The sequence below is a fragment of the Nematostella vectensis genome, chromosome 12, assembly GCF_932526225.1.
Source record: "Nematostella vectensis chromosome 12, jaNemVect1.1, whole genome shotgun sequence".
Lineage (NCBI taxonomy): Eukaryota > Metazoa > Cnidaria > Anthozoa > Actiniaria > Edwardsiidae > Nematostella > Nematostella vectensis.
The window spans coordinates 10599406-10621052 of NC_064045.1; the positions used below are offsets into that span (position 1 = coordinate 10599406).

The following is a 21647-nucleotide window of genomic DNA, read 5'->3' on the forward strand; positions in this document are numbered from 1 at the left end:
ACAGTCCTTCGTCAAAAGGTTGTCGTGAACCGGCTTCGCGACTACGCGACAAGCCCGCATGCAAGCATTGGCAAAAACCACTTAAAGGCCTAGCTGCATATATTAGCAACTTCAGACTTAGACGCGTTAGCGGAGAAGCACCCCCAAACACCTCTACATCGCCTGTAATTACCTCCATTTCGTTGCCAAGAATGTCATTTGCAGGATTCGAGTTGGTCCGTGACACTAGCGAGACAGATTCATTTCAAGTATAAATTTCATGTTGCTTTCTGTCTGTCCCAGCACAATTTTCGTGTCAGCATCGCAACGAAGGTCGCATAACAAAGCGAAACGTTAGCTAGGACATTTAATCCCTAGTACAATGTTTTTGTGTAACGTCTTTTTTGTCGGCAACTTCATTTATGAAACTTTAGTTCTACTACAAAGTTTGGGAGGATTGTGTTACGCCAACTAAACCGTAGGTTACCGAGTTAACCCACCTCGCGAGCAGGGTTAGATTTTATCTCCAAATTAACCAAGTGTTAGCGCTAACCAGCGTTTCGGAAACATAACTAATCCGGGGGTAACAATTTAATCGTGGGTTATGACAAATTTGGGTAAGCGCTAATCTGCTTTTCAGAAACCGGCCCCCGGGGGTAAAAATTCAATCTTGGGTTAGGGCAAATTTAACCCTGGGTTAGCGCTAATCTGCTTTCCAGCTAAAAGATAAGATGGGACAAGTGCATAGGGAAGGAGGACAGGGTTAACAGAACGACTCACCAGCAGCTATATAATTATGTATTTATACAAAACTATATCATTACAAAATATATGTACACAATATACTATAAACAAATATAAAACATCTTCATGATGCATCGCGAATTGAAATATAATTGAAACACTAAGCATTAATATTAATATTATAAAAGTTATAAACGATTTTAAAAATATAAAATAATTTTATGTGGGGTCTTTTGGTGATAATTGATCACATTATAAAAACTTTACATGGGTTAGAGATGTCGCGTCACCTCAGCAGGACAACTGAAGTTCTCGCAAGTTACTACACGGGTAACGGTGACTGTTAGCACGCAACTAAAGTTTTCAGTCATATTACGCATTATGCTAATCATGGATTCATACAAAGACTCTTAAGGATCCATAATGTTAATACATTGGAATACTAATGTTAATCCATGCTACAGTAACGTCAGGCATTTCAGGACGTTTACGTAACATCTGTCAGAATAGTCACGTAACGGTCACGCAACTAATTTCGCAATGCATGTAAAATGCGTCACGTAACGCGTATTCGGAAGGTTACGGTCATGTGACGCATCATCTGAGCATGGTCACGTGATAAGTGTCATCACGGTAATATAACCCGTGTAGTGAAAACGGGCACGTCACGCAGGTCAGCGCGGTCACGTAACGCGCTTCAACAGGGTCACGTAACTGTCACCCCGGTCACGTGATAAGTGCAAGTGCGGTCACGTGACGCTGTTCAACACGTCAGCTGGATGCAGGAGTGTGGCCTCTGCACTGGCCCCGAGAGCGTTCTCCCCCTAGTCTTGCGTCCCGACTTGGACTCCTTGTCCTTGAGTTGATCTTCAAAGCTCAGCTGACACGAGTAAGTTTTGAGATTGAGACATGACAGACTCTTCAATGGGTTTACGCTGATTGAAACCTTTTTCGACGCCACAGATGCACTCTGGGGCCGTTTTCTTTGACCGCTGACCAATTCCCGAGCCTGCGCTGCTGTCAGCATTATCTTATTTTCGCAAGGCATGATGGGAGTCTTTGCTGACGTGGTCCATCCCCTTTTATCGGCCGGGAGAGTCTGGGTGTGAAATACAGGCGCTGAGCGACCGCGCGATATTACATGGGGCGTCCTGTTATCCGGTAAGGGCGGCGGCCTTGGGTACGTTTGCCTCACCTCGGTCACGTGGATTCGCTCTCGAATATCCGAGTCGGGGTTAAACGGGGTTTCCTCGACTTCGTTTCCAGCCTTCTTGAAGGAGACCTTGGCCGGTGAGGACTGAGGCCTGAGAGGTTTTCCTTTCCTAGCGCTGTTGATCCTGGTCACGTGATTATCGATGCTGCTGAGGGTGCTATCGAGGTGACGCACCCTTGGTGGGGCACTAAGCACCCTCTTTCCATCATCGCACCATTTTGCCTCACGCGTTCTTGGCGGTGACACAGGTCGACCGCACACGCCTACCCTGGAAGGGGGCCGAGAGGTTTGCTCCAGCACGCCAGACCGCGAGGGGGGTCGTGAGGTGAGATCGATGGCCCCACCCCGAGAAGGTGGTCTGGAGGGTAGACTGTCCCGCGTGTCTGCCCGTTTGAGTCGCTGTGAGCGCACGTAAGAGCGCGGGAGTTTGCGAGGAGGGTGTTTTCCGTAGACGTTTAAACTGCCAAGCCCCTCGGGCCGCTCAGCAGGAAGGCTGTAGTCCCATCTCACAGGCTCGAAGTTGAAGATAAGAAGGTTGCTCACCGTGTTCACTACCATCCTGCCAAGGAAAATAGAATCGGATAAGCCCAGCTCCGAGTAATTTTTTGTACCTGTTCTCCACGGCATAATTAGTTGTGACTGGAGACCCGAATGATACCGAGTCGATCCCGAACATTGCCCAGCCTGCCCGAGTAATGTACGTACCTGTTCTCCACGGCATAGATAGTTGTGATTGGAGAACCGAATGATACCGAGTCGGTCCCGAACATTGTCGAGCCTGCGCCGAGTAATTTTCGCACCTGTTCTCCACGGCATAGATAGTTGTGATTGGAGAACCGGATGATACCGAGTCGGTTCCGCACATTGTCGAGCCTGCCCGAGTAATTTTCGCACCTGTTCTCCACGGCATAGATAGTTGTGATTGGAGAACCGGATGATACCGAGTCGGTTCCGCACATTGTCGAGCCTGCCTGAGTAATTTTCGCACCTGTTCTCCACGGCATAACTAGTTGTGATTGGAGAACCGGATGATACCGAGTCGGTTCCGCACATTGTCGAGCCTGCGCCGAGTAATGTACGTACCTGTTCTCCACGGCATAACTAGTTGTGATTGGAGAACCGGATGATACCGAGTCTGTTCCGCACATTGTCGAGCCTGCGCCGAGTAATGTACGTACCTGTTCTCCACGGCATAACTAGTTGTGATTGGAGAACCGGATGATACCGAGTCGGTTCCGCACATGTCGAGCCTGCGCCGAGTAATGTACGTACCTGTTCTCTACGGCACAAATGGTTGTGATGGGGTCGCTCCTGCTATTACCGCGAATCAGTCTCAAACAGTCACCATTCAACATGTTCCACACACGCAGCTGCAACATGAAACAGACAAGTACATCATGAGTGTTTGGTGGACGGTAAGAAAACCGCGTTCATATGGCTCAAGAAAGCGGGTCTTCCTATAGAAGAATAAAGACAAGAGCCGCTTCACATATGCGATTAGGCGGCGTCACAGCACCAAGGAACCACGGATCCTGATGATCAAGTGTGTGTGTGTGTGGGGGGGGGGGGGGGGGGGCTGACAATTGAAAAACGAAAAAAGGAAAAAAATCATAGTAATTTGACATGTTTCTGTTGCAAAAAGTGTGTGTGTGTGTGAGGGGTGGGGGGGGGGGGGGGGGGGTGGGGGGACGCCCCTCCCTCTCCACGGTGCCTGACTACTTTGAAGCCTGGCTGCAGAAAAAGTAAGTAAACTTACCTTCCCATCAGCTGACCCTGTAATCACCCGACAGTACAGGAACTCCAGGCATAGAACCTCCCTGCACAGACAAGTAAAATGAGACAAGTGTATAGCATTGCGCAAATCACATAGAGACATCAAGCACTACTCGTCATTTTAACTGATTTCACTTAATTTATTACACTTGTTTTCGCGTCACTTCTATTTCGCGAAGAGCAGAGTATTACCCTTTGCCATAGTTTTGATGATAATATAGTATTTTTCAATCCCAGCTTAAAGCTTGGTTTTATTGTCACAAAATCGCAACTCACCTGCTTTATTTTTTTTACGAAAATGCAAAAATCGTGAAATATTGACATCGCGAGAATCAATTGTAGCAAGGAAGGCTAGGTAGCATTTCCAAGGGATTCAGCGGAAAGTTTGACCGAGCGAGCACAAGAAAAAAGAGGGCGCAAGCGTTTCCACTAAGAATTTCTACACATATCACCTCGCCCTCCCCCCTCCTTCGCCCGGGGGCAGTTGTGCACGTCCGGTAGTCGTATTTTTTGCTGTGAAATTTGTGTAAATCTCCTAGCGAGTAAAATCCACTTGAATCATTTTGAAATTCAATCCATCCTATAACAACAGCTGCTTAACTTTATTTATAAAGGACCAAATAGTTCAGGACAAAAACTCTTTGAGAAAGATGAGTTTTCAGTATTAAAACCACAATGTCAAACATATGACATGTTAAAGAATGTCAACCATCCACTTCTTTGTTATTGTTTATCATTGAAAATACAACGGTTTATTCGCAAGGAAATAACAATCTACGAATGAAGTCTGATATGTTATTGACGATATTTTATTAAGAATATCTTGCCCACTCGTTTGAATTAGCCGATGGAAATGGATGTTTGTGTGACTCGCCATTGAGCGGGAGCGTAAAATGGCGGCGTGATTGGCCTTCTAAAAACAACTAGACCCTGCGCGCAAGATTGACTGGGATACCTGAAATCTACAACTTGTTTGTGTGACATGTATGACATGTGTGACATGCCTTCTTTGGATATAATAAAAAAATGTATATAATTTTGTTTTTTTATTGTAAATGCCATATCACAACACTGATTGGGGCAAGAAAGGTAAGAGCATCATCTCTTCAGTGTGGGGTGGACTTGAGGTGTGCTCCATGAAAGTAGACAGGGCTGATTGTCCTATCTTCAAATACTATCCCCACATCAGAGTTAGCACCGAAATAAGATTGAGGAACGCTGAAAATGTGTTTTAAAATTGTTATTTCTTAAACATTTCTTTGATTCACTGCCATCAATGTGCTATCACTTAGGGGTAAATTTATTTTAACACCCAAAGTAAGTCCTATTGTATTAACAATATAATTTTATTAAAATGCATTTTATTTATGTAAGTTACAAGTAAACAACAACATTTATTTATTTTGAAATCAAATGAGAGGGCTATAGAATATCCACAGGTATCCAGTAAAGAGCCTTACTTGGGATGTCTGAAGGCTTGGAGGCATTTCTTGTGACTTCCAATCACACTCCAGGCCATAGCATAACAATCCGTACTTCCTGTGATCACGTGGTATGCATCAAACTTGACGCACGTGATAGCACCGTGGTGACCATCGAGGGACTGGGGAGAGGAGATATAACGCGTCAGTCACGTGATCTCCGATCGAGTGATGTAAACATTTAAAAACCTGCTCTACATTGAATAGACAAATTATTATAATATCATCATCACCACCACCATCATCATCATCGTCATCACCATCATCACCACAACCATCATCAACACCATCGTCATCCCCAACTTTATTATCATCATCACAACTACCACTGTCATTACCACCATCATCACCATCATCATCACCATTACAATATTATTATCATAACTATTATTATTTTAATCATTTTTGTATCATTTCTATTACCATCATCATTCACATTAAATACTAATTCTATAATCATCATTATTGCTGCTTACTTTCTGTAGGGTGGCAGATTCAATGTCCCAGACCTTGACCTTGCCTCCTTCACATCCGCTGATGACAAGTGCATCAGAAACCTGCAGGAAACAGTGACATGCAAGTCAGACCAAGCTAACACAAACTTCCATCCCTTCCCTTACCTCCATTCGTTGTACCTTTGAACCTAGTGTGAGGGGAATGCAGCAAGGAGAAGGCCAAAAAACACAGAGGGGTAGCGAGAGTGGTAAATTCGAGACTTGCCGAGGCGCCGAGACCCGCGTTTCAAAATCCGAGCCCGAGACTTTTGTCAAATTTTAGAATCCGAGCCCGAGCTTTTCAGGTCTTTTAAAAAACGATCCCGAGCTTTAATTTCGATAAAACTGCAAGTGCGAGACTTGATGGTGAAATTGTTCTTGTTAGAGAATCGTTTTTCTGGAAATAAAGATAGAGATCGGCACGGCCACTCAAGATAATCACAATACAAACGAAACCTCACATGTTTTGTTCTTTGTCAGGCTAGTCCCGGTCACACGCAAATCCAGGCCCGAACAATCAACAACAACTCCAAAATCGCGTTTAAAAGTCCGAGACTCCGAGACCGTGGTAGAACAAAAGGAGGGTCCGAGACCCATAACATTTTGAAAAATCGAGATTTCGAGACTTGCGTAAAAAACGCCGAGATTCCTATACTTTGCAAATTTTTTGCGAGACTTCCGAAATCTCAAGGTACCCATGGCGGACGGATTACAGGCTTCTCTACAAGACTTAAAAATACTGTTACTGTGAACCACACTCCCTGGACGAAGCATTGGAGTATACAATAGCAAGGACTGCCATGGAAAAAAATGCTAGGATAATTAAAAAGGAGGGTTGCGACATGTCTCATTTCAGCCATGCTTTTGTCTACATGTACAGAAGCTCTACGCCCGGTATCCCCAAGGACGGAAAACACAGGAAGCCCACTTACACTAACAGTCTGCACAACATGCCGATGGCGAAATGTTCTTCTGCATTTTCCAGTTTCAAAATTCCAGACCTTGACACTCTTGTCACGTGACCCTGATGCCAAGTTGTCGCCATGGAGACTTATGCATAGTACCGTGGCACGATGGCTGTAAAAGCAAGAAAACTTAATAATCCAATAATAATAATAATAATTTTATATTTTTATGGAAAAATTGACATGTGAATATGATCGAATGCACCCAAACAACAACAACAACAACAAAAAGCCTGTGAAATGTTTCACACAGGCATTGATATCTATACTCTATGATGGTCATGTCTTTCAGGAGTGACTAGGATTTTGGGTTATCTTGAGCATCCTGAGCCAGTAACAAACTGCCCCAATTATGTAGGAAGGAAGGCAGGGGAAGATCCAGTATGTCTCTGGTTAATAATGATTACTTTCTAGGCTTCCTCAGCATTTGGACTTGCCATATGGTTGGGGGCAGATAACTTGTGCCTGGCTTGGTAATTATTATAGGCTTCCTCAGCATTTGGACTTGCCATATGGTTGGGGGCAGATAACTTGTGCCTGGCTTGGTAATTATTATAGGCTTTCTCAACATATATATATGTTATTTACCAGCTGGGAGGTCTGTATCGTGAAATACCGTGATCGAGGTTTTGAAAATGCAGACCGAGGCCGAAGGCGGAGGTCAGCATTTTCAAGGCCGAGGCCATGGTATTTCACGATACGGACTGACCCTTAGCTGTGAAAAAAAAACATATTAATTTTTTACCTCAATTGATTTTCCAACTTTGTTTACTTTGTTTACGGGCTAATGGTTGCAGGAGGCGAGGTTTCGCTTCTGACTTTCGTCGATGTTCGTGAAGATTTTGTTCACTCATTATCATTCAATAAACTCCATTTTGTATCTCCACACAACTTTTTAATCCTCCAGAAATACAGAATCTCCAAAGAAGACATTCTCTGAGTTTTGACAGACAATTTTGTAAAATAATTTAGTCCAAATTGATACGTCGTTCTCACTCGAATTGATCGTAGAAATGTCTTCTTTCACTTTAAATCCTCTACAGACGATAAGATATTTTCACTAAAGAACAATCTTGAATGTGGATACGTTAAGCTGATTATGCAGGTAAATCCATAGAGTAATTTGTCGTTTTTTTTTCCTATGAAAAGACGATTTGCTGCCTTTTTTTACTCCCAAATAAACTTTCAGCAAACTTGAAATTGTCGCGCACGTTGCAAAATCATTATGGAAGGAAATTTACAAATCAACTCACTATTTCTAACTTTGGAGGTGAGCGGTCCGGTATCGCGGGGTCCGGATCGTAAGATACCGGACCTCACGAGAGCCAAGCAGAGCGCGCGATTTGATGGATACCGGACTCCGAAAAAAATAATAATTTGACTTATTGCCAGATTGGGAAGGACAGGACATAATTTCTGCCTGGCTTGGTAATGTGACTTTATAGGGTCTCTGAATATGGTCTCCCAACATTTGAACGTGTTTAAAATGCTTTGCAGTGTTTGCATGCTCAACTTCTTGTCTATGTGCTCAATGGAGTTTTGAGGCAAAAACATTCGCCCTCAGTATTTTGCTAGTGCTTGCATGCTCTTGGGTTCTCACCAAAGAACGCTTAATGGACTTTAGATATATTTTGTTTTTGCTTAATATAAGACACTTGGATGGCCCAGTGTGTTAGCACAAGCGTATGGGGCCTCTCACCTCTGCCGAAACAGGTTTGATTCCCGGTTGAGACATGGATAGTATCTTTCTGATTCACGGCCCTGAATTTGAATTGTTGAACGTGTGAGCTTACTAGAAGCTTGTGTCCCTCAGTTCAATAGCATTTTAAATGTGAAGGGCCATTGATCTTCAGGGAATGGCGCTAAATCATAAATCCATATATAAAGCTATAAATCAAGTAAATAATCATGTAAATTGGACTCACCCTCTAAAGATACACTTGCAGTTCCCTTTCTTGATATCCCAGCATCTGAAAATAGGATATTTATTATTGTTTATTTGAACAGTACAAAGCAAAGAGAAGAGAACCATTTCATCATGTTTGTAAAGTATAAAAGCAGCTATATGCATACCCTCCATACCTCTTGTGGAAGAACATTTTTTTTCAAAAGTAGCAACATCATAATAAATTATGGAAACAATGAGATTTCTACTTATAGTATTTACCAAATAGTGATTCCCTATTCACCTTATAGAAGTGTCATAACCGCCACTTAAGACAACTCCTCTACTCTCTGCCACGTGAACACATCTGATGGATCCAGCGTGTCCTTGAATGGCCCTTTCACATTTCCCTGTTGCTGAGTCAATCAGTCGCACCTTTCTGTCATACGATCCTGACACTACAAGCCGACCACCCGCAAAATTTGTGCAGCGGTGATGGTCATCACTGAAAAGTCACAAAGAAGTGGAGATATGAAAGAAGTGATTGTCTGTTGTTGTTGGTTAATTAACAATGACCTTTGTCTATCAATGACAACACAAAAATTATCACACATTTATCATCAACATGACCATTATAATCAACAATACCACCCAGAGGAGGTTGGTCACCGGCGCGCAAAGGTTCCTGGGGGTCGTTTCTCAAAAATCCCGATAAACCCGGAAAGTCACCCGGTAAGCCCCCCATAAACTTTACGGGTTTTTCTCAGAACGCCCGTTATTTTCGGGCCCGGAAAAAATCCCGGTAACTCGCCCGGTAACTTACGGGAGCTAAAGAGCTCCCGTTGACTTACCGGGAATTACTTTTAATGCGATAATTGATACCCAAAACGATGTTTTTCCTTAATATTTTCAGCTGAATTTATAGATCAACTATTCATCTAGAATTGGCCAAGTTGAACTATCCAATTTGGTGCTTTTTTCCGATTAAATCTCGCCATTTTCAAGTTGTGTCGAGTTGTAGTAAATTTTCATCAATTGAGAAAACCATATCACTGCCCAGAAAGAAGTGGGCCAATCACAGCTAACATCATTTTAAGGGATTCCCTACCAGCCAATCAGGTTTCTTTTCTATCAAATGATTTTGACATTTAGCTGTCACCGTGCGCCTAAAAAAATGTAAACAACTTTGCGAAGGTATTGGAAGTTTGCTACAAAATGAGACTTTATCTACTTGTTCATTGTCTTTTCTTCGAAAAGTGCCGATGCAACAGCAGTGTTTGGGGTACTAGTTGTCTACAGACATCGACAAATCTACGATTTTTATTGATATTCAATAATCATTTAGCCAATCTTTTCATTAACTCTGAAAATTATAATTTGCTTATCAGGAACCCGTAAACAACCGGGACCGCTAGCTTTGAGAAACGCTCTTCCTCGCCCGGAAAAGTATCCCGAAAACTCCCCCGGTACCCTAACGGGCCCGGATATTATCGGGAGTTTTGAGAAACGACCCCCTGGTCTAGATATCATATTTTATGCAAATCAGTTCATTTGCCGTTGGGAGACCTAAGTGTGAACATGGATTCTATCAGCGAACAAGAACACCAAGATGAAATCTTCGTCCGAAACGATCTCATCGTAGTTCACTGTGTAGATACAAGCTACTCATTTTCTCTTACAGTACCTAGTCTACCTTTCTTAGCAATCAGTGTCGTATACTGTCATTTCAGCTTCGCAAATTCGCCATTTGAGAGGCGAATGCTTTTGATTCCGGACTGTCCTAATTTACTTCGCAAGTTGGTAGTTTCTTGGTGTTCGGAGCACAGGACCAAAATCACAATGGAACAAAAGCCAAAAACAAAGACCTTAGAACGAGACAATGAAATAGAGTACAAAGGCCTTGAGCACCCAAAACAAAGCTCCCGTAACACCAAGGAATACACCGCAAGTTTGAATTCGCTGATTCACTTTGCTCTGTAAAAGTTTTAAATCAGTTATTCACTTGATCTAGACGTTTCTTGTAGAAGAAGTAAGCTTAAAGTAAGCTAAGTTCAAGTTAGATATTTATGCCGTAGTGTATGAATCGACTCTTTCTAAAATGTCCTCTAAGCAAAACAATGCTGACGAAATATAAGACCAAACTGTTATATTTGTCTATTTATAAGTCTATCATATAGTCTTTGGTTTTGTGGTAAAATCAGTTTGCTTGTATTAAAAAAAAACAGTGTGATCCTGCCGAAGTTGTTGATGAAGACAGAGAGGTCTTGCTTTTTTGGGACTTCACAATAATTGACGATGCAAACGTCGACGTCTCTGCCCCTCAAAATCCAAACTATGAAGAGCTGGAGTTTGCCCCACGACTGAATTGGGAAACAGTGGATTGTAACTGCTCTAAATATCCAAATCCTGGTCCTGTTCTTTTGGCTGTCGATCCCGTGGCTGAGTCAACAGACAATGGTAAACAACTAATAAAATGTGGTGTTACCAAATGCTTAGTCAACATAAAAAAACACATTTAAGCTTGATAAACACCCTCTGAAATAATATAAAAACTTTTACAGCGTTGAAAGTGGTTCTTAACTTTATGTTTCATGCTACTATTGCTATGCAATAGTAATAATTATTTTCCATTTTAAATTTGAGTCATTCAGACATTTTTTCTTTTGGTTTCATATCTACTATAGTTTACAGTTGTTATCAAATGTTTTCACTGCTATATCGGTCATTGCAACTATTATTTTTATTATTGTATCTTGTATTGGCTCGGATCACTGTCTGCGTGTAGAACCATATTTGAGCTTGCAATGCTTTTACATTACAAAAAAAAACGTGTGTTGTTTATAACTTTGTTTTGTCTTTCATCAGGCAACAGCCTAACACTGATTCAGCTGAGTGTGTTAATAATGACGATGAGTCTTCTGATAGTGAACAAGAATATTTATTAGAAGACTGGGAAGATGAGCTGGATGAAGAGGGTCTAACTCATACTATACCCTTTAAATGTATTGGAGCTGCTCATGAAAAAACAAGACAGCCAAACCTGCAACTAGCCAAGGGGATAATTCAAAGGGGAGAAAGGGTACAATGTAGATTACGGCCCGAGCCTCAAAATGAGCAAGAGAAAGATGCTATTGCTATAGATATAGACTATGGCTGTGGATGGAAGCACGTAGGATATATAGCAAGAGAGTTGACGAAGTACATTCATCCGCTTATAAATGAAAACAATATAGTTTCTGTATCTGTACAACATATTAAATTCCGTGTTTATTTTCTTAAAATGGGTTTTTATCCTTAAAATATTAATAGAAAGGGTAAGAGCTTGGGAACTCTTTGCTCTTAGAGAGAGTTCTAAAGTACAATAGGAAAGATTTTGAATTCTAGGAGAAAAAACATTTGTTTTCAATAACTTCTTGATACTCGACACACATTCTAAAAATTATTGTCTTATACTTCAGTTTTGCAATCTGTTTTACAGTGTTAGCCTCAAAATCATGTGATATATAGAGGATATAACATGGGCACGGGAGATACAAACTTTATTTTCAAGTGTTGAAATACCACAACGAGAAGATAAAAATTGTATCTGTTAAGTGACCACGTAATAGCGGAGCCAGCGCGGCCGTAGGCTGCGCGGAGCTCCATAGGTATAGAAATATGGTATAACTATGAGACTTGGTTTTGTGGTCATTGCGCGGGTACCCCGTGGTGTCACTCGCGAGTCAGTCAGCCGCGCAACTCCCAGGCCCCACTCGGCCCCGTAATGGCGGCTAAATACAAGCACGGAGCAAGGGAAAAAGTTCTTGTCATGCGATGATTATTTCTTTTTGCCTCAAATTTTGTGACTTAAGGGTAAAGTCAACTAAAGGAGATCTACTAACATTCATTCACGCCAAGATTTATGTAAGGGTATGTCTGGTTTTAGCTAGTAAATTTAAAAGTGAACACAACCACAAGAAAGCGACAAAAACAATGCAAGGTGAGTTTCGGCAATTATTGGGCTTTTTTTGTCCTTTTTGTTTGCTTTGAGAATGCGAGTACTTAACTTAGTAACCAAATTAATTGAGCATAACAACTTTTGTTTTGACATTCTTTGTTCTATCTTTGTTCTTGATTGTGTTGAAATATTTCATAACGGCTAACCAATATCGTGTTGCATTTGTCATATACTGCTAAAGAAGACCGTTCTTGTCTTTATATCCTGTGCTCTTAGTCCTAAGAAGATACATATCCTTAGAAGATACAGCAACTTTTTCAACTTACAAGAGAAGTTTTCCTTACCGAGGATAAAAAAAAAGAAATTCAACCCCTTTTGCCAATATGTATTGTTATTGTCTGCATCTTGCATCTCATGTGTTTATTTTTTTTTTCAAATAGTTGTGGAAATTAGTAAGATTATAAATGTCTTGATGAAGAGATTGTTTTGAAAGAAATGTCACTCTTTTATGAACCAGGGACTACCTGAGGGCCAAGATGAATGCTAAAGACTAGAAGACAGGAGAATTGAAAACCATGTCTTGAAAGATAACAGTAGCGAGTTCTTATTCACTAGTCATTTGATACCCCCCACACATGGTCCCAGGAAAGGGTAGGGGATTAGACTTTAATAAAAGCCTGTTTCCAAGTTAAGAGTCAAAAACAGTCAATACAACAACCCCTCTTGATATATTTTGGTCAAAAAGTAATCTAAAACCCCACATTAACCCCTGACTTCCCCAGAACCATAAGGGACTAGGGCATTACTATGTGATTCAGCAGTACACACTCAATAGTTTTTTTAGAACAAGATACTTACTTGTATATTATAGTAAACTAAAAAACAAACTTTTTCTTTTTAAATAATAAATCTGTAAAGAAAACAGTTTTCTATCAACCTAAAGATAATGGGAAAGGGGATATTTTAGGAAAGTACTGAATATAATTATCACATTATTATTATTATATTTTCTTTTCAAACATTTAAAGAAGAGTCATATTTCTTCCTTTTCCCTGTTGACTATTTTTATGCAATTGATGCTCTTTGCTATTTCCCCTCTACACCAAAAATAAATACATGAACAGATTTGATTTTTAAATTAGAAATTTTCATTTAGTACTTTCACTTATATCTTCTTTTTAGGATTTCCTCTCCAAGTCTCTTTCCCATTACATTTATTTTAGATCTTTAGATTTATTTCATAGGAATGGTTGGATCCAGGGTTTTTAAAAACACCAAAATATAATGCATTACTGGATGTATATTTGTAGATATTAATTCCCATGGGGATGTAAAATCGCCACTTAAAATGATACATTAAAATTTCAGTATTGCATCTATCTATTGCATCTACAATATTCTATCTTTGAAATCCTGTTTCATCCATTACTTGTTCTTCGAAAGGAATGCTGTTACATCCATGACATATTCTGCACAAGGAAAAATTTGTCGGAGTATTGTTTTGATTTAAAAAAATAGTCATAATGGATACTTCTATGATAGGACATAAGAATTTACCATTAGACTCTTGACAACTTTGACAGCCACCTTCACACCAGGAATTGTGTTTGTTAACTTTGATGTACTGCATAATTTAAATTATCGAATAAGGCCTGGATCCATTTGGTTGGTACAAAAAATAAATCTCAGTAGAGAGCAGGATCCTATATCCCCCAATAATACCTGATCAGTCAACACAAAAGGTGTTTATGCTGGCTCCGCTTTTAGGCAGTGCCTAAATCTATATATTATTTCTTTTATCATATACTTGTCTATGAATGCTGATTAGAGTTCAAAATAGCATTTTTGCCTCTTTTACATATACAGGGGATGTGTCATTTTCACTATTGAAATAAAAAAGTTTTCAAAATTGAAAAAAAATATAGGTATTTAATAGATAATCATATGGTAAATTTATTATTTTGTTAACCAACAGTCCATGCTGGTGATTACAGACCCAAATGTCTCTTCTAATTCTGCAGAAACAATATCAGGCGGTGAACTGATTTCTTTATATGACCACATGGGGCCAGAGTGCATTGACGCCCATTTATTACCAAACATGGTGTGACTCACACTATGAATTGTAGTCATCTGTAGCACTTAAATTAGATACATCATTTAGAGCAAAAAAACTCAAGTTGTGAGAGATCATACCAAATGGCATTCTGTCAATTGGCATCCTAGATTCTGAAGTACCAGGTCTCTTTGATCCAAAACAGTGGGCTGTCATGTATGGTAAGTTTTTTTTCCATTGGCAGATAAATGTTTAATAGCTTCAGCTGTCAAGGGCAAAAAATCCTTTGGAGTGTAGAAGCTTGGTATATTCTTGGCTATGTCATTCGTGATCCATTTATTGAATAGATTGACAACTAACTGTTGTCGCTGTCTTGCTGTCAGGTACTTAAAATATTTATTCAGTTCATTATACTGTATAATTAATTTTGAAAATTAAGCGTGCATTTGGAAAAACTTTTAGTCTAGTACTCTCATGTATTGGCTGTGCACATTCTTTCCAGAATGCCTGTCTTTGATGTGTTGGCCATTTGCCCCCCCTCGTAGCCTCTATACAGTGCGACATACTGTACCAGACAGTGCTGATATTTCACTTTTTAACCAACAGTTATCAGGAGAAGTGTCCTGTCAAAACACAGAAGACGTTCATTTAACAAATTACGTACTAAGATGAAAATTAAGTTGAAAACTACCATTTGTATATTTACAAATTACAGCATTTAAATTCTAAATGTATTTTTAATATATAACAATTTCTTTTAATTTGAAGCTGGGATACAATATTAAACACCAAGGTGTTACTTATATAAGTTTAAGGTGTGTATACGAAATTTTAAGCTTTTTTCTGCAAAAACAAACTGCTAAGTATTTTGCATTTAACTCCATTAAAAATATTTTATTTTTTTAAACAATACCTGTGAACTTGCCACTGGATCTTTTGATGTATTAAAAAGAGACTTTCTAGAAGATGTCGGACGACTGAAACGAGTTTTAGATGGTGCTTTCCCTGGAGTTATCGCCTTGTGCGATATGAGTTCTCTTCGTTGTCCTAAATTTGTAAGAGCCCATACTAGTTAGTAACAATGAAAATAAAAGAAAATATAGAAAATTAATAGAAAGAATACTTATTTTGCCAGAATTTTGGAAATCATAAAGAAATCCATCTTGTTTACGCGCGGAAATCGCGCTACATAGTTGAGTATAGTATTACAAGCATCGATATGACCCATTTTGAAATCCATATATCTCTTAAACCGTTGATGGGTCGAGGGTGGGCGACCTCAAAAAAATGTAGCTTAGTTATTGAACTTTTGAACTATGTAAATATTTTTTGTTAAAATTTGCAAAAAAATACAGGTTTTATTCCACTCATTACTGAAAAGTTTTAACGCACTGAAGGCTTGCGACACCTCTTAAAACAAAGTCAAATTTCTTTATGAAAAACCACTTACCTCTCCATTTTTCTTGAATAAGATCCTTCTTTATAACATAACTATTATGTTCCGCCCATGCCAAGGAATATTTTTAGCTTAAAATTGTTCTGAAATTCCCTCTTTGTATGATTGTTAGACTAAGTTCACGAATAAATGTCATGGCACAGTGATTTTGAAAGCCCTTTTTCGATTGGACGATTTTGTACCATGATGCACCATGTTCCTGGTGACCAACCTCCTCTGAATACCACCATCATCAATATAACTGCCATCATAATCAACACCATGATCATCACCACCACAACCAGCATCATCAACACCATGATCATCACCACCCCAACCAGCATCATCACCACCACAACCATTATCATCACCACCATCATCATCATCAACACTACCATCATAACCACCACAACCATCATCATCACCACCACCATCATCATCATACCATCATCATTATCATCATACCATCATCATCACCACCATCATTATCACCACCATCATCATCACCACTACCATCATCACCATCACCACCACCACTATCATCATCACCATCCTCATCACCACCATCATCATCATATCATCATCATCATCATCACCACTACCATCATCACCACCACCATCACCATCACCACCATCATCATCACCACTACCATCATCACCACCACCATCACCATCACCACCATCATCATCACCACCATCATCACCATCATCACCACCATCATCATCACCACCATCATCATCACCACCATCATCATCACCACCATCATCACCATCATCACCACCATCATCATCACCACCATCATCATCACCACTACCATCATAACCACCACAACCATTATCATCATTATATCATCATCACCACCACAACCATTATCATCAACACCACCATCTTCACCACCACAACCATCATCATCAACACCACAACCATTATCATCACCAGCACGATCATCACCACAACAACCATGATCATCAACACCACCATCACTATCATCAACACTTTCACCATCATCAGCATCATAATCAGCAATACCACCATCATGCTACAGCTACCATCATTACTGTCAACACCTGTATCATCAAAGCCAAGACCACTGGCCACAAAATTATCAGTATAATAACAGGCCATTATTTATAACTATCACAAAACTACTCTCACCATCACTATCATCACTACCACCACCATTGTTACTGTCATTACACTTTCTTTTTGACAAAAGGACAGTAAACATTCCTCTCACCACGGCAACAAGGTATTACACACCTATTATACAACACATTTATTCCACAGTCAACATTTCTCTCACCCAACAAACACCACACAATGAGGTCTCACTCACATGTCTTGTAGCACCAGCACATTGTAAGCTCCACAGTAAACATTCCTCTCTTCCATCTTCACCATGGATGTTGGGATTCCATCATAACACTCCTCTAGGTTACGCCTATTCGCATGCCACATACTCCTAGTGGCCTCAAGGGGCCTGATGCCGACAAGGGCAGGGTGTACAGAGCTGTCTTCTTTTAGGGGTACATGTACCGGGATAAGCTTGGCATATTTTGGGTCCATACCTTTAGCTGATGCACCCTAGAAAGGTTAGATATTAATTAGAAAATAGCCATATATAAATAATATGGTTTGTGTGCTTATTTTAAACTCTTTAAGAGTTTGAAATGAGACTGACTTTTACTTGTTGCTCTATAGAAAAGGTCAGATCCACCATATACTTAGTTTACAACCTTAGTATGAGTTGTAGGCTATTTTTGCACAAGAACAACAGTTTAAAAGTTTCTTATGATCAAATTTTTTTGCATCTTTGATTTTTCCTAGATCAGGAATCATAGTTTTTTTCCCATGTCAATCAAAAAGGATGTATGCCCTTTGAGACCCCCTTTTGGGACACTTTATCTATTCTACCCAGGCGTTTAGCCAGGATTTTCTGAGAGGGGGCGTGTAAAGGCATAGATACTATAGAAAATTCATTTAAAAAGAAAATAAAGAACTTTGATAATTGCCAACCCAGAGCTACATTACAGGCGTGTTCCCAGGATTGGCCGAGGGAGGGTACACAGTCATAGGTATCATATGGAAAAAGCACAGTACTTAAAGATTCCTTAGTAAGAAATGACCCACTTTTGCCGCCAAGAGAGCGGGGGGGGGGGGGGGGGGGGGTGCACAGTCACAGGTATCATATGGAAAAAGCATAGACTTGAAGATTCCTTAATAAAAAACGACCCACTTTTTGGCGGCAAGGGGGTGCGCACCCTACGCACCCCCCTGTGTACGTGCCTGACAGTATGTGCATGCTTTCTTCCATAGTCACCCACCTGCATAAGCATAATCTCCTCTGACATTAGCTGGTGAACCATAAAGTCAGACTGCACTTCTTCAGCAAGCAGCCTCCAGTGCTTACTTATACACAGACAATTTGTCAAACTGTTCTTATCCAGCATTCCCAGAATATACTTTGATAAATGCACAGGTAGACACCGGAGAAAGTCCTTGTATTTGGTAGCACCCCGATAGCTCACTGCTGGGGATGCTAGCACTAAAGCTAGAGGCTCAACTGAAGCGTAATCTTCTTCTTCATTATCCTCACCAGACATGTAATCTTCAGTAAAGAACTCTCGCTCAAAGTCAGACTTCCTTATGAGAGGTTTTGCTGACGACAGTCTTGATTGAGGGATTGATTGAGTCCCTCTAGAAGATGCGCTTCCCTCTCGAATGGCGGCTTGTGATTTATAGGATCTTGCCACAGTATCTGCTGAGTGTGGAATGCTTTTTCTAGAAGAAGTTGATTTTGGAGTGGTTCTAGATGTCACTGAGTATACAGCAGGTGGTGGTTCACCTGATGTTGGATAATCAAGGTTTTCGCTATGTTGAGCAGATTGTATTCTTTCATGTGATTGTGCAACTGAAAGGAGGCTGGATTTAGAAGGAGTGGTTGATAAATTAAATGAGATATTACTTTCTTGAATAATGCCCGAAGATTCCGTTAGTGTGCTGCAAAGTGACAAATAGTCATCTTCATCTGTAGAAATGAAAGGAAATAGCAGTTTATAAACTGTATGAAACATTTCTTCTATATGACTTTTTAATGATATACATACAGAATGCAAAAATATAAACAGAGAAAATAAACCTGATTGGAATTTTATGCAAAATATCCTTGAAACAAAGAGATTTCACACAATTCCTCGACTTCTGACGATATCACAAAATTTGTGAGGTAAATTCCAAGAGACTGCTTTACAAAAAAAAGTATCCGATTATTGAAATACTAAAGATTATGAACAGTGACAACAGTGTTATTTTTAGAGAGCAAGAGTCGGCTCACGAGTCTTACCTAGAATATTTTCGGTCTCAACGGTTCTTTGTTTACGTTTTTCCCTCTCGTAAAGTGTTCTGGTATTTGAAGCCATGATGAACAACAAATGGGTATCACAATGCTGCATTAAGCCAAGTAAAAAGTTCAACTTTGTCCAGTATTTGCTCTCAGAGAACCAATGCCAATACTCCTCAATCTGCTCATCAAGTTTTTGTTCATTTAGAGCATGGTTGCTCGGCGGAGAAGAATTATCCATAGGTAAACTCGGTCTACTTCGTGACCTCATATACGTAAAATCCTTATATTGTAATGGCTGTAAAATTGAACTAATATACTCATATAAGTCTATAGAGTCGAAGCGACGAATAAGGCCCAAAATAAACCTCCTCTTGGCCGGCTCTCCACAACGTATAAACCATTCTTTGGCGTTGTTCAATTTGGCACCCAAAGAACACGCTTCACAAACTCCACATGACTTTACAGAACTATTCACACAACGTAATTCCGGAGCTCTTGATATATTTAACTCGTATATACGAGAGTTCTTGTCCTGCTGACGCATTCTTGTCTGGCTGAATGCTGTAAAACATAAGAAAATCAGAGGAGGAATGCAGGCGACAGACGGTAAAACGCTTCACAGATGATCGCCATTATATTATATATCGACTGATCATTTTCAAAAGGCAGGCGTCCAGTGTCCGCGTTGCCTGGCGACCAATTTTGGCGCCAAAGATAAGGCAACAGTTATCGTGACAAAACGCTTGCCAGTAAAATAAACTGATTTTATACTGTGCAAATATAAAACCTTAATTACTTAGAAATGTGTTTAAAGTGTTTTACCGCCGCCGCGGAAACAGATGAAACCAATGAAAAATAATATTAAAAGTTGGAAGAATTCTTGAGTTTTTATTGATTTCACTAAAAAAAAATTCGTTTCTCTGGTCGCCGCCGGCGCGTCCAGAATTTGTGCCCTCATACAAATTTGTATCTTAATTATTTCTCTTTGAAGCCCCTTGAATTATGAGATTTTCCAGTTGTGCACATTTCGATAAGAAGAAATGTCAAATCCATACATCGAAAATTGTGTTCGGGAAACCCTTCCACTGCAAAAAGTGTCGAAATAGTTGGTATAATGAATTATTTTCTCCACGCGAAAAGCCTAATTTTGAGATTAGAAGAAAATCTAATAAAAGGAAAATAAAGATATTAGAATTACAAACTATAAGATATGGCTAGACAAAATTTCGAATAGCTTTAATGAACTATAGTTCATGAATAGCAATAGAAATTCTAAAGTCTCTGGTCACCTACTGCGTTTATTATCAAGTCAGAGCCAAAGTCAAAAGCAGAATTTAAAAAAAGTCAACAAGGCAAAGCTTTTGCAAATAAATTCCCCTTGAAGTAGAATAGAATGAGTAGAATTAGAATTTGGCACTTTTGATACTGTATGAGAAAAATACACAAAGATAAAACCAGTTCCTACCTCCAGTTGAAGCCTGTTCTGTGATCGATGCCATATTTTTTCTGTTACTAATAGATTCAACCAGCCCCTTTTAAAAACGGGGTGCTAATTTTCGCACTTTATCTCATAGCAACATTATTATAAGTGACATCAGAAACTTAATATCTTTCACTTCGAGGGTACAAAAGCAACTTTGACCTCTAATTTGTTTCTCAAAGTCCTCGGTACAAGCACTTGTTTTGAAGATTCAAAATAATAACACGGTCGAGTTATTTTTCTTTTGTTTCAAAGTCTCCATAGCAATATTTTTCAAACAGTGGGGATTAAAAGCTGAGGAACAGTGGACTGCTATGTGACATACTTGATCAAAACTCTTTGAAGAATTTTAATTCTTAAAAGAAGGCCCCTAGGGAGTTTTACAAATTTGTTTTCGCAAAGGTTCATTACTAATTCCTCTCCCCATAAATAAACCACCAAAATAAATATAAATTGTGTTTTGACATCTAAGGTAGAAACGTCGATATATTCTATGCTATAATTACCGCCTCAATTTAAACGACATTAGAAAAGCAAACAAGACCATAATTGCTTTTACATATGCAGACCATATTATGTCAAATTTGCTTCCGTCAAACTTTGTAGACTAAATTAGTGTGTGTCGTGTGACATTCGTGACGTTCGTGTCTTGAACATTCAGCGGTAGCCGGCAGCAATATGGTCGGGATTTGCACTGTTTACCAAAGAACATACATTATTGAGAAAATGGATACAGATAGAACTGAACTTTATGAGTACAGGAAGCCAAGAGGGTGTGTTTTACAGCAAAATAAAGTGTTTTCAAATAATAAAAACACAGAAAAAGAATTATATTTAAAAATGCAGACAAAAAAGTTTTAC

The 21647-nt window shown here is 39.7% G+C and overlaps 1 protein-coding gene and 2 long non-coding RNA genes across 4 annotated transcripts; 1 reads left to right on the forward strand and 2 right to left on the reverse strand.

Annotated features, from left to right (window-relative positions):
• Positions 1-763: 763 nt before the first annotated feature.
• On the reverse strand, positions 764-21006 carry LOC5500553 (F-box/WD repeat-containing protein 10). Its single transcript, XM_048720044.1, has 12 exons — positions 20772-21006; positions 19307-19867; positions 18288-18991; positions 17300-17547; positions 8839-9039; positions 8575-8619; positions 6617-6761; positions 5667-5747; positions 5170-5312; positions 3693-3753; positions 3209-3306; positions 764-2495 (listed from the first exon to the last, which is right to left on the reverse strand). The coding sequence occupies exons 1-12, from the start codon at positions 20803-20805 to the stop codon at positions 1487-1489; spliced, it is 3330 nt and encodes a 1109-aa protein (XP_048576001.1). The 5' UTR covers positions 20806-21006; the 3' UTR covers positions 764-1486.
• Positions 10078-11815, forward strand: LOC125557439. Of its 2 annotated transcripts, XR_007305275.1 has the most exons (3): positions 10078-10574; positions 10760-10991; positions 11400-11815. It is a non-coding gene; the product is annotated as an uncharacterized LOC125557439 (long non-coding RNA). The 2 variants fall into 2 exon arrangements; XR_007305274.1 differs by having other exon boundaries at positions 10078-10991.
• On the reverse strand, positions 15466-16325 carry LOC125557441. The gene is made up of 2 exons (XR_007305276.1): positions 15978-16325; positions 15466-15574 (listed from the first exon to the last, which is right to left on the reverse strand). It is a non-coding gene; the product is annotated as an uncharacterized LOC125557441 (long non-coding RNA).
• Positions 21007-21647: the final 641 nt, after the last annotated feature.

Excerpts from the sequence above, each read along its gene's own strand:
- LOC5500553 (XM_048720044.1), bottom strand. The coding sequence starts at position 20,805 with ATGGCATCGATCACAGAACAGGCTTCAACTGGAG. Across the intron at positions 17,548-18,287 it reads AGGAGATTATGCTTATGCAG|GGTGCATCAGCTAAAGGTAT; the intron begins GTGGGTGACTAT and ends TAACCTTTCTAG. Across the intron at positions 5,748-6,616 it reads ATGTTGTGCAGACTGTTAGT|GTTTCTGATGCACTTGTCAT; the intron begins GTAAGTGGGCTT and ends TGTTTCCTGCAG.